At 37.2% G+C, this 18,210-nt stretch overlaps 2 protein-coding genes across 5 annotated transcripts; one reads left to right on the top strand and one right to left on the bottom strand.

Annotated features, from left to right (window-relative positions):
- Positions 1–1,090: 1,090 nt before the first annotated feature.
- Positions 1,091–2,502, top strand: lg5h14orf119 (linkage group 5 C14orf119 homolog). Of its 3 annotated transcripts, none has more exons than XM_057333758.1 (3): positions 1,091–1,232; positions 1,551–1,963; positions 2,055–2,502. In XM_057333758.1, exons 2-3 carry the CDS (start codon positions 1,553–1,555, stop codon positions 2,226–2,228), a joined length of 585 nt encoding a protein of 194 aa, XP_057189741.1. In that variant the 5' UTR covers positions 1,091–1,232; positions 1,551–1,552; the 3' UTR covers positions 2,229–2,502. The 3 variants fall into 3 exon arrangements, with proteins under 3 accessions (XP_057189741.1, XP_057189742.1, XP_057189740.1); XM_057333759.1 differs by having other exon boundaries at positions 1,091–1,238; positions 1,551–1,927; XM_057333757.1 differs by having other exon boundaries at positions 1,092–1,238.
- A 460-nt stretch (positions 2,503–2,962) lies between these two features.
- si:ch211-14a17.10 (myosin-4) lies at positions 2,963–17,355 on the bottom strand. Of its 2 annotated transcripts, none has more exons than XM_057333597.1 (46): positions 15,795–17,355; positions 15,646–15,704; positions 15,381–15,422; positions 15,239–15,260; positions 14,445–14,519; positions 14,286–14,351; positions 14,004–14,087; positions 13,549–13,641; positions 13,390–13,449; positions 13,251–13,316; positions 13,053–13,139; positions 12,825–12,914; positions 12,634–12,720; positions 12,473–12,550; positions 11,994–12,083; positions 11,855–11,917; positions 11,650–11,712; positions 11,453–11,512; positions 11,291–11,365; positions 11,037–11,123; positions 10,868–10,945; positions 10,737–10,796; positions 9,924–10,013; positions 9,714–9,803; positions 9,554–9,643; positions 9,369–9,458; positions 9,143–9,232; positions 8,970–9,032; positions 8,830–8,889; positions 8,686–8,745; positions 8,331–8,408; positions 7,401–7,487; positions 7,217–7,297; positions 6,536–6,604; positions 6,295–6,384; positions 6,111–6,188; positions 5,935–6,024; positions 5,718–5,807; positions 5,550–5,639; positions 5,252–5,398; positions 5,010–5,099; positions 4,829–4,906; positions 4,510–4,656; positions 3,994–4,065; positions 3,858–3,890; positions 2,963–3,769 (listed from the first exon to the last, which is right to left on the bottom strand). In XM_057333597.1, exons 1-46 carry the CDS (start codon positions 15,865–15,867, stop codon positions 3,216–3,218), a joined length of 4,065 nt encoding a protein of 1,354 aa, XP_057189580.1. In that variant the 5' UTR covers positions 15,868–17,355; the 3' UTR covers positions 2,963–3,215. The 2 variants fall into 2 exon arrangements, with proteins under 2 accessions (XP_057189580.1, XP_057189581.1); XM_057333598.1 differs by having other exon boundaries at positions 14,445–14,551; positions 15,795–17,354.
- Positions 17,356–18,210: the final 855 nt, after the last annotated feature.

Here is an 18,210-nt window from a genome sequence, read left to right as displayed (position 1 = left end):
TGGATTTCACTCGGTGATTGAGAACGGCAGGAGGCAGAGACAGTAATGAAAACACTATTAGAAATGATATTTTCATCGTAGTTTAAGTTTTGTTTTATCACAACTTGTCAAAATGCATCAAATGAATACACAATAAAACGAAACGAAAAGTTTTTTTATGAGCAAAGCACGTTTTAGTCTACCGGAAGTTCAACAAATAGTTCAACAAATAAACACTCAGCAACGTAAATGTATTACATTGATATCAAATAGGCATAATAATTATGCCTATTCTTGTATTTTAATTTCAGAAACTACAATTTCTCTAAACCACTGCAGTTTCTATTTGAGTAAACAATTATTTAAATGATCATTCACTGCTGTTCCGACACGTTGTGCTACTATCAGATTGTGCTGCTCTTTCAGGGTTTTGGTTTTGGTTGGGTGAGGGGTTAGTCTTGTATTTTTTTTGTACAAAATACAAAAACACAGAACATCCCGCCACCAACTGTTGTATGTGGCAGTTACGCATTGTAAAAAGGCTGTGAAGAAGCGCAGTGTGTGCTTTTGTGTGCATGTTTGAAGCTGTGATGGGTCCTAAATAAAGTGACCATCGAGAATTAAGGCCTTCTCGGAGTCTTCTTTTTGTTAGTATCCCAAGATACTACACCAACTGTGGATCATGAACCAAAGCTACAAGGTTTGTACAGCCCACTTGCTGCTTAAGTCCCACCCACTTGCGGCTGACCCGCCCATCTGAAGCTGGCTCCGACCTCCGTTTTTACCAACTCGCGTGGGGGCAGAGAGAAAACATCAAAGTTGTTTGATATTTTACTTAAAAAACAGTCCAAAAACACGGGTTCCTATGTGTACACTTTGCATAAACCATTATCGCGTTATCAGAGCATCATTTCCAGAATCAGTTTGTTTCTTTTAATCTTTTAAATCAATTTAAGTTTCCATTTGGTAAACAGAAAACTACTAACAATTATAAACAATATTGACTACAACAAGAAAAAGTGATTACAACCTGATTTGTATAAAGACAAGTAGACTTTTATCTTACGTTAATGGCCTTTATAATATATTCAAGCCCCTCCCTCGTCACGTGACGTCTCAGCCGAGCAGATGCTAGAGGATTATAAACAGCGAGCGTCTTCTCTGCTCAGTCGAGGTCTATTTACGACCAGATTATCGACATTTCAAAGTCAAAACATGCATTATTTCGACGGAAGGTGACAGATCTGACTGAGGCGAGGGTAATATTTTATTCAGATTATTTATATATTGACTCGAGTGAAGAGGTTGCTCGATGTGTTGTGGTCAGCTAAACGCTAGCGAGCCCAGCATGATTTTCAACAAGGAAGTGACCAGAAAGTGTACGGAATAAACACACGAAAACTGTATGATTTAAAATGCCGTTAAACAAACGAAACGATGTCCGTTTGAACATGAACGCTGCTTGCTCACTAAAACGCCCAATTCGCGTATAACACAAATGCAACATAGTTCTAGTTTTACTGCCAGCGGTGATTTGCCGACTAAAATGCATGTTTTCCCCTCCTTATTAGAAATGGCTTGGTTCCATCACGCTTTACAAAGCTCGAACCAACCACAAGCATCCAGGATGAACCCATCCATGATGAACCCATCAATGGAGGCTCTGTCTGAAGCGCAGGTCTCCAGTTTCACCAGCACACAGGGTTGGCCAACTCTTCCTCCAGTCTCCATGACAGACTTTCCTTCTGCTCCGGGATGCATCGTCCCCCAACGTCTGGAAGATCTGATCTGCACATCCCTCAACACGGCCTCGAGAGAAGACCCCGCGCCACTGTCTTACGTGACGCTTCAGGAGCAGCGATGTGTGCTCAGTTGGTTTTTGGCGTGGAATGTCGCTCAAAGGCAACGCTTTCTGGAAGATCTGACCTCAAAGGCCGTGCCTGGAAAGGTCTGTAGTTTATTGGACCAGCTGAACACACTACAGGTGATATGTTGCGCATGTTTGCGATTCATCGTTGTCGAAGGATGCTTTGCATGTTAATGAACGTTGTCTGTATTTGTGTTTTCTCTGCAAGGTCAATGATCGGCCACCCAACATTTTCGAATGCCAGTTAAGGCTGTGGACTCAGTGGTTTGATTCGTGGAGCGAGGAGGAGAGAAATGGCTTTTTGAACGGCTTGGAGGAGAGGGACCCGCTCTTTGTGGTTTGCTTCTACAACCGAGTCGCTGGAACAGCAGGCAGGGAATGATGGTCTTCCCGCAGGGACTGAAAACCGTGAAAAAGTCTTTTATGGTCTTGACAGTCTTTTAAAATGTGTATTTTAACATCTGTGCACACTACAACCTTCAAGTGGCTTTATATCCACGTGGGCATTTGTTGCTAATTCTTACCATGTTTGTTGAGCTACCGTGTTGAAATTGCTTCACTGTAACAAAAATCTACCCCAAATTTCTGTAACGGCAAAAGCACTAGAAGTTTTTTCAATTAATTGTTCTGAAATAAAAATGGGTTTGTCTCTGTCACTTGTGTTTCCCCTTGACTGATTTGCCAGTTTAAAGGTGGCCCGAATATGTAAAATCTTTCATTTATTGACCCTCGTGTCACGTCAAACCATGACTTTCTTCTGCAAAACACAAAATATATTTTTAAGAACTTTGATAAGCAAATAAAATTGGCGCCACATTGACTTCAAATGTATGGACTCAAAATCATCGAGACATTTCTCAAGTTTTAAATGTCAAGAGGGTAAATAAATGATGACAGAATTTATATTGCTGGATGAACTGGGATGTGACAATATGCCGGTATTAACAATAACTGTAATCGTGGTTTTTTTAATTATGCAAATTTTAGAGAGAGATAATCCAGCACCCACGTAAAGTTTTGCCTAGATAAACCACAATGGTTACAAACTTGCTTGTGTACACATATTTTAAGTTTAATGGCCAAAACACACACAAAAGTAACCAAATTAAGTATGCATTTGACTGATAGCATTATTTATTTCTTCAAAAAACAAAACGATAGACAGTGCAATAATATAGTTGGTGTGAATTATGTTGGCCACGACAATCATGTAGTGAAAATCTGACGGCCCTATATAGGGTGAACCCTTCAACGATTCACAGAAATATATAAAAATTTCAAAGCAAAGACATTCGAGCAAGCAATGAGTAGTCACAAGTCAAAACATTAAAGGAGATAAATGCATGTTCTTTGTATCGACTTTTTGTCATCACTGCGTGATCCAATCAGTGGATTGAGCTTTCTTTAAGATCAAAGGCGGGTCATTGATATCAGAGTCACTGCATGTCTCAATATATGGATAGAGAGTTTCCAGAAACTCGATGCGTGTAAACTGACAGACCGAACGCTTCTTGACTGCATCATAAAAAGTTATCACTTTACTGTTAAAATCCACCAAGACCCCGATTTTAGTTGTCTTGGCCATTTCAAGCAAAACCGGTGTATCTGCAAGGGCAACATGTGTACCATCTCTTTTCTTTAGAATAACCCAATAGCCACCTCGAGGACTATAATGTATAAGACCCTTTCTCTGAGCTGATGCCCTGGCCACCCCCACGACATAACAGTTTCTTCCAGCCACCTCTACTTCCCAGTAATGCCTTCCACTGTCATATCCATCCCGTCCCACAGCTGCAATGGCCGTGTCGTACCGCTCGGGGTTGTTGGGGACGGGCTGCGGCTGTAGGGAGGTACGTGCCTCTCTTTCATCCTCTGACAGGACGAGTCTGCGGTGTGCGGTTTTCCGGTCTAACCTCGGCCATTCTGACACAGTGGGCACACACAGAAATATTTCAGTTTTTCACAGGCCATACTGTAGCAGAATGCTTTTTTTGAGAGAACATTGACTAACCAGGCTTGGGTTTTTCTTGTTCTTTTACGATTTCTAAATATCGTTAGAAAAAAGGAACAGAATATACCGTTAGTTGTGATAGAAATACAGCTAACAATATTTGATTCTCTTAAAAAAGAAAAGAAAAAAATCTCACTCTGAAGTTTCTCCACTTCCGCTTTAGTTTCAGTTAGTTTTTCTCGAAGATTCTCATTCTCATTGATTGCATCTATAAAAAGTGCAAATATAACATGTTAATGCAAAGAGGCAGAATAATTCCTGTACAGATGCATTGACTTGAAAAATACGTAAAAAAAAGTTAAAATTAATATTTTAATTCATCATTATATTAAAAATAAGTTATTTTGTTATTTTAAGTTATTGGTACCAGACTAAATATCCCACACAATCTCACAGCAAAAACGTAACTATTTTACAATGTAGCTAATTTGGCAATTTTAGTACGACTTGATTTCGCGCCAGTGACGTTAGGGTTAGGGGCGGGGCTTCAGTATTGCTTTTTTCTAATAATCGTACGTTTTTGTACGATTCTCGACGTACGCATCACTATGAATAAGCCACCTCGTAACATTGTTACGTATTCCCGTGAGATCAGGTTAAAATATCTGTCGTTGTTTTTTAACTCTACCAAATAATACTGCATTCTACTCACTGTTGTATTTATTTTTCTCTTTTTCAAGCTCAGCCTTTGAATCATCACGTTCCTTTTGCAATGTAGACACGTCTTCATCCTTCTCTTTAAGTCTGCGTTCCTTCTCAACGAGATCTTCTTCTCGTCTTTTCAGTTTCTTATTTAACTCTAAAAACAGGACAAAAATACAAGTGAGAAACCAACATATTTTAGGTATTAGGAACATTAAAATGAATGGACTTAATTAAAAATGGTTGAAACTATAAAGCACATTATTAATAATATCACAACATAGCATTGATAATGAATTTGTGAATTGTTTTTGACAGTATAGTTATACCAGAGATGTGTTCCTGCAAGTTGTTTTTCTTGTTTGTAAGGTTTTTAAAGGCTTCATTCAGTTCGTCCAGCTTCAGTACTGAAACAAAACGCAACAGCTGACATCACTAAAATTGCATATCTGGCTTTACACTATGTTTTCAGATTGTGTGAGTGTCAGTCCCGTTTGTAACGTTTATTACTTAAAGCATCGTTTTCATCTTTCATCTTCTTTAGGACGCCTTCAGTATTTGCAAGTTGCTGCTCCTTGGTTTTCAACTGCGTCTCGAGCTCTGAGAAGCAAATATCAAAGCAATATCTAGTAAGACGCACGTTTGTGATCTTCAGCATCACAAACGATTCTCACGTATAGTGAATATGATTAACAGTTTGAACTAAACGCATGTCACGTCTTCTTCTGGCAGTACAGAAGATTATTGCTAACCATTGCTTTTCTTCTTCTGTTTCTCAAGCTCATCCTTCACATGATCCCGTTCTCTTTGCACTGTAGAAATGGTTTTGTCCTTCTCTCTCAGTTTCACGTCCTGTTTAATAATCTCCTTTCTTTGATCTTCCAACAGCTTGTTTAATTCTGATAAAGTGCACGAAACACAGTTTTGACACCGTTGTTATGAGGACTAGATACATTTGTATTCACAATGGTCAGAGATTCAACTCTGGTAGGTAAAGATTTTCAATAGTGGTAATACATTTGTTATTTGGTCTTCTGATAATGTTCATACCAGAGATTTCATCTTGTGCTTTCTTAAGCGAATCGTTTTTCTCCTCTGTGATTTTCTTCAAGTCTTCTTTCAGTTCGTTCAGCCTCTTGACTGAAACAAAGAATTTGTTCTGTAACATTTGTTGGATCTTCAGGAATGGATGGCTCTTATCATTAGATATTTTCTTACTCAAATCAGCATTTTTGGCGCTTGTCTCTCGTAGTTTATTTTCAGCGTTGGCAAGTTGCTTGCTCTTTGTTGTAAGTTGTTCCTGTATCGCTGAAAGAGGAGAAAATATCCTGCCTCGTTAATAAATAGCAATTGATGGAAGTTCTTTGTGAAAGCATTTGTCTTCTAGCAAAGAAGCCCGTTGAACTATAAATAGCACATCAAGAGTAAAACTTACATGTGATCTTCTTTCTAGCCTCTTCTTGCAGCTTTATTGATTTGTTCCTGCTTTCTGTAGCCTCCTTCTCTAGTTGTTTTATCCTTTCCTCTAGCGGTTTGCAAAAGAAACGCCACGTTGTCAACAAGAAAAATTCAAAAGTGTAAAATGACTCTCACTGCAATTCGACTTCTTACTCAGCTGATCTGACGAATCACAGTTTGCTTTCAACACCACAATCTCTTTTTCCTTGTCGTCTATTTCCTTCTTCAGCCCTGAACAAAAACGTAATATAAGGTTTAGTATTCGTGTGCAATTCAAATAAATGACCAGCACTTTTTAAATGGTTCAGAGATGCAGTAGAGACAAGATGTAACCTACCATTGATTTCCGCTGTGTACTGCTCTTGCATTTTATCTTGTGCCTTTTTCAGTCTGGCCATTGATTCCTTTATAGAGATCATCTTCAAGGCTGAAACAGATTAAAACTTGAATTACTGTTAAGCACCGTAAACGTTTATTAGTTATTAAGGCTGGAAACACAGTTGCATTGGTTCTTTCAGCCGTTTAGATTGCTACCGGTTCTTTAATGTTTTGTAGGTCAACAAGAGAGTTAAACTCACCCAGATCCAGCCCCTTCTCTCCCGAGGTCTCCAACTCAGTCAACAGACCCTGCAGTTTTGCTTCCAGATCTCAAGAAAGAGAGAAACTTTGCTAATGGTGCATCAATAGATGTGAGGAGGAATTAAAGGGGTCATATGGCGCGAATACGTGTTTTTCTGTGTCTTTGGTGCACGCATGTATTAGACACATAAAATAGCAAAAATGAAAGTGTGGGAATAAAAGATGCATTCTATATAAAAGCGAACGCTCACCCAGACCTGCCTGAAACACCTCGTGTAGCCACACCCCCACAAATCTACATCAGTTCCTGGTATGAGTTGACTAAGACCGCCCAAATGTATACGCAAGTAAGGTGGTTGTTCCAAATATGGTAAGAGGCGTTACATTTCCGTCACACGCTTGCAGTATTCCACCAATCATTACGCACTGGTTAACTGGCCAATCACAGCACACCTCGCTTTTCAGAGCCATGAGCTTTGTACTGTATAAAATCCGCGCGTTTCAGAGAGGCGGAGCAAAGAGGAGAGACAAACATGCACGGTATGTGGAAAATACAGCGTTTTAAACCTTAAATCGTGTATATACATTACATTACATCTAAAACAAACCATAATATTTGTTTTATCCGTGTCATATGATTCCTTTAAAGAGAACATGTCAATGAACACGATGTAACTCACTGCGGATCTTTGCTAAATTCTCTTCAGTTGGGTTCTCTTGGAGTTTCCATACCTCGGTTAGTAGTTGAAGAACGGTTAGAGCTGGAACGAATCAGTAATTAAATGAGTGAGTAATGGTCTTTCTTCTTATGAGTACAGGGTGAAGAAGACTAATGTTCCGTTTCTGAAAAAGTGTCATATTTACTTTTGGCTGAGACGTCTCCCTCTGCTTTCAGTTTCTGCTCTGCCTCCTCCAGTTCTTTTCTCTTTTCTTCCAGTTCATTTCTCAGTTCTGAGATAATCATAAGACCTTGAATCAACCTTAAATACCATTGTGCTCCTGGGCCCGTATTCACCAAACATCTTAAGGCTAAAAGTAGCTCCTAACGTCCCCATTAAGGAGAAACTAATGCCATATTACAACAATCCTAAAACAACACCCCCAGTCTTCTACATATTCGCACTAAAACCTTTAACTGCAATTAAGGAGAACTCTTAGTGGTAGAAATAAAATGTTCTGTAAATACGGGCCTTTTCATCATATTGTACATTTCTTGCCAGGCAGATAAGCGACGACACGCACGGCAAAAAATGACATTCTTACGAAGCATTTTTGTCTTGTTTTTAGTGAAAATATCTTTAACTTCTTAAATCAATATACAATTACTTGACCAGAAAAGAGGCCTAAGATGTTTAGTTTAGATTAAAAGAATGAATATATTATTTCATAAAAATATATGAAAAAGAATGTAAGAATTAAGTAAGTTTATGGTAAAAACAAGCAAGTTTCTCAAGTACCTAATTCAAGTTTATTTTTCTTACCCCATAGAAAACATTTTTGCTTGTTTTTACAATAAACTTACTTAATTCATACATTCTTTTTCATAAAACAAGACAAAATATCTTAGGTCACTTTTCTTGTAATTGTAAAAGTAATTGTATTTTGATTTAAGAATGTTTAGATATTTGTACTACAAAACAAGACAAAGACACTTAGTAAGAATGTCATTTTTTGCATTGCACCATGAACGCACATTAAGGAGAGCACATACGTTCTGATTTATTTTATGTTTACATCAAGCAAAATGCAACTTAATGGATAAACGCTGCAAAGTGCAAAATCAATAAACTGCACCTTCGCTATCTGCCGTTCCTTCTGTGAGTTTCTTGTCCAGATACTCCACTTCATCGATGAGATTTTTAATGATAAAAACTGAGAAAACAACAGAGAGAGAAAAACACTTTAAGTTTCATTACATACATTTCATTTTATTTGATTACTATAATTATTTCTTTTCGTTTGTATACTTACTTGCACTATTTGTACGCAGCCCAGCTGCAAATGCTTTGGCAATACCAATGTACATTTTGTCATGCCAATAAAGCACACTTCAATTTCAAATTGAAATTGAAAATCAATTGACTTGTGTAATTATAGACATGTTGTCTATTGTTGAATTCTACCCATGATTCAGTTACCAGCATCTCACCTTTCTGAAGGATTGTACTGCTCAATTTAGACACGGTTTCGTTATATTCGGCCTGCGTTTCTGTAAGAAACAAACACCAAAAACCCTCTTTCACAACTGATCCAGTGTTATGAGTTTGGACAGACAGATTACCACAAAACTTACTCTCATACTGTGCTTTGAGTTCAGGGCATTCTGCCGTCTTTTTAAGATCTTGCTTCAACTCTAGACAGCAAAACAGATGGTTGATGAATGAGACGATCATCACAAAGGCTCTGTATTTCATACAGTGTGTGTCGTGTTACTTTTATTCTCTTCTCGGATTCGGGCGTTCTCCTCCTCTTTCTTCATTAGGTTGTCCTGAAGGCCTAGAGAGAACGGCAGAATTGAGTTGTATTGTGGGAGTTTATAAAACAGCACAATGCTGATGCGCACTAAAGAAGTGAGGGACAGGTGAATAATGATGAAGGAATCTCACCAGATATTCTGGCATTGACCCGTGCTTCCGTTTCTTGCATTTGCTGCTTCATGTCTTTCATTTCATCAAGCAGATTGTTTATCTTCTTAACTGTGAGGACATGAGGTTAAATGGTAAACTACAGTTTTCTGAGATTCCGACTGGTCACTAATGCAAAACGTTTCACACGTTAATCATCCTCAGTTTTCTTATTGGACAAAAGTATGAAAATCTTTTCGGCGCTCACATTGCTGGGCTATTTTGGCACCCTTTTCATTCAGTTCTTTAGCTGCGACGTTCAATTCCTTAGCATGCTGTTTTAGTTGTTCTTCAAGTTCTGTGACGGAGACAAAGGTACATGGGTTGAGTTTGGGTGGCCCACGATCCTTTGATCTGGACGTGGACGAAACACAGATGAAACGTGACCGAAACCTTTTTTCTGCTGCTTTGCCATCTTTTCTGCCTCATCTATCTGGATTTCCAGCGTCGACACTTTTTTCTTCAGTGCAGCAATTTCTTTTTCTGCAAATCAAGTATTTTTCATGCATTAGTTCAGACTCAAAAATACGTTCAAGGACACGTTTTCACTTACCAAGCTGACTGCTGTCGCTGGTTGCAGCCGCCAGTTCTTTCATTTTCTCATTCAGCAAATTCTCCATGTTTTTGAGTTTCCTTTGAAGATCTGTCAGAAAAGGTGGAAAGTGTACTCAAAACAACGTTCCAAATCGGCTGCTCACAATCGTTCCATGTGTGCAATTCATGTATTCATCATTTATAAAAGAAGCCACTGTCTGACACAAACCAGTTTTCTGCATCTCAGCCTGGTTAGTCACAGTCTTCAGCATTTCTCTTATCCAGGTTACATCCGACTGAAGGGCCATGATTTTCAGCACTGACAAGATAATGGCTCATATTAACTGCTTAATATATCATCAGATCCATCGAATTCATAGACTATATTGTTCTCCAAAATAAATCAATGAAAATATGTAAACAAATTATATATCTGTTAAAAATATGAAAAAAGAGGAACTGATTTGAGCAAGTATGGTACTCATAAATACAGTATTACATTGTTTTATTTACTTAACAGTGCACAAAAAAGTCAAACTCTTGTAATGATGAATATACAGTAACTGCACATCAGTCTATAATAACACAATGTAAATTATTTTTTTAATAATTTTTCTTCTTTATGAAGTTTAATGTGCTGAATACGAAAATCACATAGTTTTTTTTACCATCGACGGTGCTCAGAAAAAAAAACTACATACTACACACATTTATACATTTGGGTATTATTACTCGTACGCAGAAATGACAAGGTACTGGTATAACACTGAGTTTTACATAACAGTTACTAAAAATGAGTCAAGACATCAGAAGTGTACATTTGATGTTTTTTGTCTTTTACGAACTTCCAGACGTAGTCACCCAACATCGCTTCATGCTACAGAAATTTCTTTAATTTTCTAACAGTGATAATTTGATTTTTTTTAAAATAATATGTGAAAATTCGTACAGTTTTTGTTTATTTGCGCCACAGAATCATAAAAAGGTCGGCAGAAACAAACATGTGTTACACTGCGTAATCAGAGAAACAATAACTACTTACTGGATTTTGTAGAATCGTCATCTAATTCTGCGATCAAGTTCAGCAGAATCTTCTGCAGGCCTGAAAGAAGAAGAAATGTAAACGTCCTTCATCAGCATCTCGTATGCATGTTACATGCAACCAATACTCACCACTGATTTGATTAAAATCATCTGGATCGTCACTCTGTAGTCTCCAAATGTCCTCCATCTGTGATATCACCTGTAAAACTGAGAGACGGAGACAACGACATGAATGCTTAAATGTGCATCGGTAGACATGAGCCGAGCCTTATGTCAGAGAAAATAAACAGGACCACACTTTTGTCAGAGCTGCGTTGAGTTTTCTTAAGCTCCTCCTTTATCTCGTTTTGCTCTTTGATTTTTCTATCCAGTTTTTCTTTCAAATCTATAAAAAAACGACATTTCAGGATATGTACAATAATGTATGTTTTGGAAACTATTTAAACTTTTAATGACGTTTTCTTTTATGACGTTTGACAATGCTAACGGCTACATCAATGGTGTGAGCTTTTGAAAAAACATAAAAACAAGAAAAATCAGAGCGAGACATACTGTCGTTAGATGAAACTGCGTTGATTTGTTTCTTTATTTGGTCTATTTCCATGCCCAGTGAAATAATCCGGAGAGCTGTGAAAAACAAATGTTTCCATTTAGATTATGAAAATAACAGATGCTAAAATGCTATTCGATATTTTACTTGTTATCACACTCAACTGTTTTTTGAGGTTGAATCAGACATCTGGCTTATCTGAGCTGTCAGATCAGTCTCAATTTCTGAAAAATAAGGCAATAAATAAATACATAATAAAAGACCTTTAATTCGAATTAACATTTGATGTATTCGCAGCATTCGCAGGTCACTTCTTGCATCATTGTGTTTGCTGGAGCTTGAAGACAGTAAAGTGTCTCACTCATGTACATCTCCATCATGTCTGTGCATTCCTGTTTCCGATCAGACAGCTGTTTGCGTAAATCTGGGTAAATAAGTAAAAAAATATGTAAAAATAACTTAAATGGGTTTTTTTATGCCTGTCGTGTCACGTAGGAAACCACCAGGGCATGCAACAACTGTAATAGCTAACTGTTAGTCACCAAATAAACATACGCTCATCTTACTGTAATTGTCAGCCTGGAGATATGTGTTTCTCTCCTCTTTCTTTTCGAGCTGTGCCTGGAGATCTGACAAAACAAAACCCAGAGTCACACAAATCCCCTCTAAAATAAAAGATCTACAATGAACCGTTCACAATCTCACCGGTTATTTGAAATTCATGTGCTTTCATTTGTCCCTGCGCGCTTATTACTGCCTCCATACATTCGAACTGGAGTGTAAGAATTCTTGAAACTAAAATAGCAAAATATAAACAGTATAATGGTAACACGTTCCATTAAGGTTCCCTTTATAAAGCATTTGTAAATGTGTTTATTAATGGTTAATAATTCATTTACAAATGCATTATAAAGCAGTTATAACTGCGTGAATAAAAAGGGATTCTAACAAAATACGTCATTGTTAACTCACCCTTTTAACTGCCCTTTTTGTTCATGCAGTTATAACTGCTTTATAATGCATTTGTAAATGACTTATTAATCATTAATGAACACATTTATAAATGCTTTATGAAGGGAACCTTAATGTGTTACCAGTATGATACATTAATAATACAAATATCATATAAACCAGTGCTGATGAGGAACAAATAACACAGTGTCTACGATTCCTGAGAAACATACTCAGCTCGTCCTTTCCCTTCAATTTGGCAATATTGTCCATTATTTCTTGTTTTCTTGCATTAGCTTCCTTTATTTGACCTGTAAAAACAGTGACAAGATGACGGATACATTCACACTAAATCCAAATAAATAATGCTTGATTATAGTTTCAGTTTAAGCACCATCAAGTTGTAGAAGTGTTTGTTTAAGAGCGGACATCTCAGCATTCAGGTCCCTTATTTCTGTCTCCGCTGCTGCAATGTGTTTGTCTGTGAATTCACAACAGGAAATGCGAAGAATAATAAGCAACCTGTTATCTGTCATGTCACAGAGAAATGCTTTGCATACTGTATAGAACTGAGGCTGAAAATACCGTATTTCGCGGTTTCTTCTTTGGCATCTCCTCTCTCCTCTTTCAGGTCTTTTAGGAGGTCATTTGTGTCCTGAAGTTTGGTGTTTATTACTGTCAAACACATACAGTATATCACATGTCATTTGAGAGAAAAGAAACCAGCACACAGATAAAATGTGATCCAGATGAAGTAAAGTATTGGGATGTGTTTTACTACACTGGCTTCAGGATGAGAATTTTGTAGCTCACCATCAATCTGTGTTTGTCTCTTGTATTTCTCAGAGATTTGGTTCATGAGGTCCATCGCCGCAATCTGCATTCTAACTATCTGCAGCACTAACAAGCAAATGTTTAAATTGTGTTATTTCGGAAAAAAATCAGCTGGACGTATTTTCAACATCGGTATCCATCATATAAGTATTTCTTGTGTATGTTTCTTAAGCTCACCCTGCTTTGACATCCCATCTTGCTCGCCTGGTTGCTTGATCTTGTCTTCCAGGTATTTTTTCAATTCTGTGAATTAAATACAAACGCAGTTCAGTTTTATAAATTCAATGTATTCACTGATGATTAACAGTAGCATTACCATTAAGAAGGGTTGATGTCGCCATGTTGTTTTTTAACGGCTCAGTGCTTATCTTCAAACCTACATCAGAAAAAGCTCTGGTCAACAGATTGAGCAAGTGGGCTCAAAACACAAAGTCAATGTGGTATTGCTCCACGCATCAGGGTGTGTCCACTGTACCTGCTGCACGCTTGAAAATTTCAACATTTCTTGAATATTCTTTCTTCATATCCACGGGGTCTTTTTCTGATTCCCTTTGGCGTGCTTCCAGCTCTTTTGAATATAAAATAGTATACGTTATGTAACCGACTCAATATAAGATTTTACATTACATACAGTATACCACCAGTTGTGATGAATATATCAGCTCTTTGTGTTAAAGGCGGGATAACATGCTATGTCATGCATTCTGACTTCTTTACACGGTTGAACGTGCTGGCTTCTCATGCTTAACATGGTCAACTTGTTAAAAAACGAGTTGGACGTATGACGTAATATTTCTGTGCTCGATACACTCCCCCAGCACTCCAACTTGTTTCGGAAAGTTTTATAAAAGTCTGGATCCCTGTTTCGTAACTAGTGCTAAAAAAAATTGTATACGTGAATATGTGGTTAATAGAAGTGTTGGAACGCACTTGCGGTCTTTGTGCCGTCTCTCTCTGTGTTTAGTATCACATCCAGCTCTTGTAAGTCAATGATCTTCTGCAACATGACTAAAACTGTGCGGGAAAAACATGAATCATTGGTCAAATCTGTTGGTAATTCATTTTGGATCAGGACACTTTGCAAAAAATACCAGATTTGAATGATATCACAAGTGAGATTATACACTTCACAAATCTCACAAATATTCCCAATGAATACTGATAATCATTTGATCATCTCAGCTGTGTTCATCAAGATCACTTTCTACATACCATCCTTGGCTGGGCTATTGGCAGGATCAAGTTGTTTAAAGAGATCATCTAGTTGAGTTTTGAGACCTGCAAATCGAAACATTATGATAAAGGATGAGTCCAAAATGTGTCACATGAGCAGAAAAACCAGAACACATGTGATATGGTGGGGAGACTTACCATCAATATTGTCCTTTGCTATTTTGAAAGAATCCTTACATTTAATCTTCATCTCTTCAAGATCTTTTTGGAGGTCTAAAAAGTTAATATAACGGCTGAACAAAGCACTGTAAAAAATATTTGTTGGTTTTTGTTGGTTCAACTTAAAAATGGTTGCCTTAAAATTTTGAGTTAATTCAACTTAAAAATATTAGTTAACTCAAGGAATTTCTCAGTGAATGGACTAAACTCGTTGAGTTGACTGATATTTTTAAGTTGAATGAACTCAAAATTTTAAAGCAACCAGGTAACTTATTTTTTTAAAGTTGAACCAGTTTTTTAAGTTTTACAGTTCTTCATCAGAAAAGAATAACACTTTCTGGTCATGTTGTGGTTCATTTACCCTGTAGTAAAACATCATGTATATATCTAATCATGCATCTGAGATTGGTTAAAGACTGTCAAATTGCCCCACAATTTTGTTATTATTTACTCATCTAAAATCGGTCTGCTTTTATGAACTACCAAACTGCTCTCCAGCGGACTAAGCTGGAACTATACCCCAAAATTTCCAAAGACGTTTTGCAAAGAATTGAAAGGCAGTTAACTCTGAGGTACTCATTTAACATGTTTTACATATTCAAAGGATTATGTATTTACAATTACAGTACATGTTAAACAATAAATAACTGTAAACGAAATCATTCCAAATTATATAAGAATAGACCGTCTTCTATGACTCTCCTTAACCCTGATCAGCTCAATTTGCCATTTTTTGCGTAACATACAGTACTTAACATACATAACACACATACCTGAACAGTCCTTAGTTGTTGACTGATAGAAAATGAAAGAGATTAAAATGTGTTAGTGTGTCATTTAGGTACGTTAGATTAATGCATATAAATTGGCATGTAATGGCTTCCAAAACCAAAAGTCTCCTTCCGAAAGTCTTACCTCAACAGCTCTTTCTTTTCTTAATAGAAGATTCTTCAGTGCCTGAAAATAAAATCAGTGAATTTGTTCACACTGAAAATCCGTCCGTTTTGGACTTAAATATACTGCAAGTGTGACAGGTAATGTTCCAATGAGATGTCAACATTTTGATACTTCATTAATCATTTAAGTGTATACCGACTTAAATAGACCTATTTGCCAATTACATTGTGACACTATACGTCATATGTTCACAAAATTTCAAATGTGTGTCTGTGAAACCCACCACAAAGGGAGTTGAATTTTCACCATTCAAACCTGAGACTTCGACTGCATTCACAGGACCTAAATTACGGTCAAAACATCAAAGCACTCTCGTGGTTTGTCATTCAGTCTTTTTCTCCTGATATCAAATCAAAGCCGTGTTAATCTTACCACATTTGATCCGCGGAGACATGCAGATAGACACAAAGAAAGAACCAAGCAAGAGTTTCTCTCTCCACCCCATTATTTTGTCTGACAGAAACCTGACGACATGACCGATGCTCTTGATGCTTTATATATGAAGAGCACACCGTTGCCTAACACTTTCGCAATATTCTGTTCATTTCTTGTATGATGTAAAGATAACGTAGGTTGTACGGACACTCTTCCAGTAAAGATTTATATTCAAGATTTTGAAGGAAATCTGTTCAACATTGTTCGTGTACAAGTTCAGACATTTCAACCGCCGATGGTTAAGGTACAACTGCAAACCACCTATAAGCAGACAAATGTAGATGCGAAGTGTAGTTTTGTATTCTACCAAAACACTTTGTCATTTAGCATCTGGCCAAATCGAATGATTGTTGGCCTACACGTAGAGCTTGAGGTTGACCTTAGTGAGGTAATAACACAGTTATCTTCATCGCAAAAATAATTCACATTACGCAATATGAGCAAGGCACACCCAACCCTGAGCTTGGTGATAACATGGTGGTTTTGTATGTGGCAAATGTCAATGACATTGCAAGCTTATCAACAGTTAATAGGAACAATGTACAGTACTTCCAAACCATTGAAAAAAATCTTCAAAAACACAGAACTTCAAGAGTTGAGTTTATTTGTCAGCTTAATATGACTGCAGCTTCTCTCAAGTGATGTTATAGAGTGATAATATTTGGTGTAACAACAACACCGTTGTCACTGATAAGAGCAATGACCTCTGAACATATGATGCCTCACTCTTATTACCAAGATTAAATCTTGGAATCGTTTCGTGATCCATGACATTTCAATTAGTTGAGATTCACATTTCAAGCCATCGGTCAACAACATACAACTGAAACTCTATGTGGCTCATTTTCTTGCTAGTTCAAAACAGACTAATGCTCTGAAATTCGATAATTCCCACTTCAACCCGGAAATTATGGTAACAGATACGTGTCATGTTTTAATGTCACTAAATGCCATAGAAGAACCATTTTTGGTTCAACAAAGAACCATTTAGCCAAAGGTTCTTTAAAGAACCATCTCTTTCTTACTTTGTTATAATCTGAAGAACCTTTTTTTTGTAAACCAGAAAGGTTCTTCGGATGTTAAAGGTTCTTCTATGGCTTCGAAGAACCTTTTAAAGAGTGTACATCAAAGGAGTATTATAGATGTCTTTAGTGTACATAAAGGTTTACTCTTTCAACAGAGAGACATGAAGCTCCCTGAAGTGGTAAAGAGGTTCAGCTTAAAGGCGGGGTGACCGATCACCAAAACAAACACACCCCTACCCCCATCTTTCGCTTTCGTGAGCGCTCGGCTAATGTCCGTCCTGTGCACTGTGCAGCTTACTGCTGATTGGCTACAAGGTTGTTTTGGTACTCGGCCCGACTCAGTTGTCTAAAGCGTAATTCGGGAAACCGGTTACCCCGCCTTTAAAGGGATACTCCACCCAAAAAGAAAATTCTGTCTTCATTTACATCAAGTTGTTCTAAACCTGTAATAATTTCTTTGTTTGGTCGAACACAAATAAAGATATTTGGAAAAGCGTTAGCAACAGACATTTCATTTCACTACCATAGTAGGAAAAAACTTTGTTTCATTTTTTTGTTCAGTTGAACACAAAAGAAGATATTTTGAGGAATTTAGGAAAGCAAACCGTTCTGGGGCACCTTTGATACCATTTTAATTTTTCCTACTATGGTAGTCAATGATGTCCCAGAAATGTTGCTAACATTCATCCAAATATCTTCTCTGTGTTCATCAGAACAAAGAAATGTATACAGGTTTGGAACAACTTGGGTGAGAAATTTTCATTTTTGGGTGAACTATCCCTTTAACAAACATGAACAAGATCTCATATCATCTTCAATCTGTTAATAATATAATATAATATTAACTAATAATCAGGACGAAAATGTCTCAAAGACAGAGATGACTACTGTAGCAACTTTTTATTCATTCACGTTTGGTAAATAAATCAGAGACATAAATGTCATCATAATGGTAATTTTGTTATAATTATTTGATTATTAAAATTGATGAAGTGTTTCAGACCCAATTACAAAACAAATTCCAAGAAAAGTCAGGCAAGGTAAAGTTGATGCTGATTCATCTCAACAAGTCATGGCAAACATGCTGAGACATTACCATATCATTAATAAACCTTTCACCTGAAAACACAAGGAAGAAATGAGCAGTATCACGTTTAGATCTGTCCGTGTCCATCTGCCAACATACAGCCCATAGGCTAGCTTACCAAACACCCTGAGTCATTTACACGGTTACGGCTTCGAAATATCTTTTGTGTTCTGCGGAAGACATACAGGTTTGAACGACAAGAGGGTCCGTAAATGATGACAGATGTTTCCTTTATGGGTGA

Source organism: Triplophysa rosa, linkage group LG5 (genome assembly GCF_024868665.1).
Source record: "Triplophysa rosa linkage group LG5, Trosa_1v2, whole genome shotgun sequence".
In the NCBI taxonomy this organism is placed as follows: domain Eukaryota; kingdom Metazoa; phylum Chordata; class Actinopteri; order Cypriniformes; family Nemacheilidae; genus Triplophysa; species Triplophysa rosa.
This window is presented reverse-complemented; position numbering and strand designations above follow the sequence as displayed.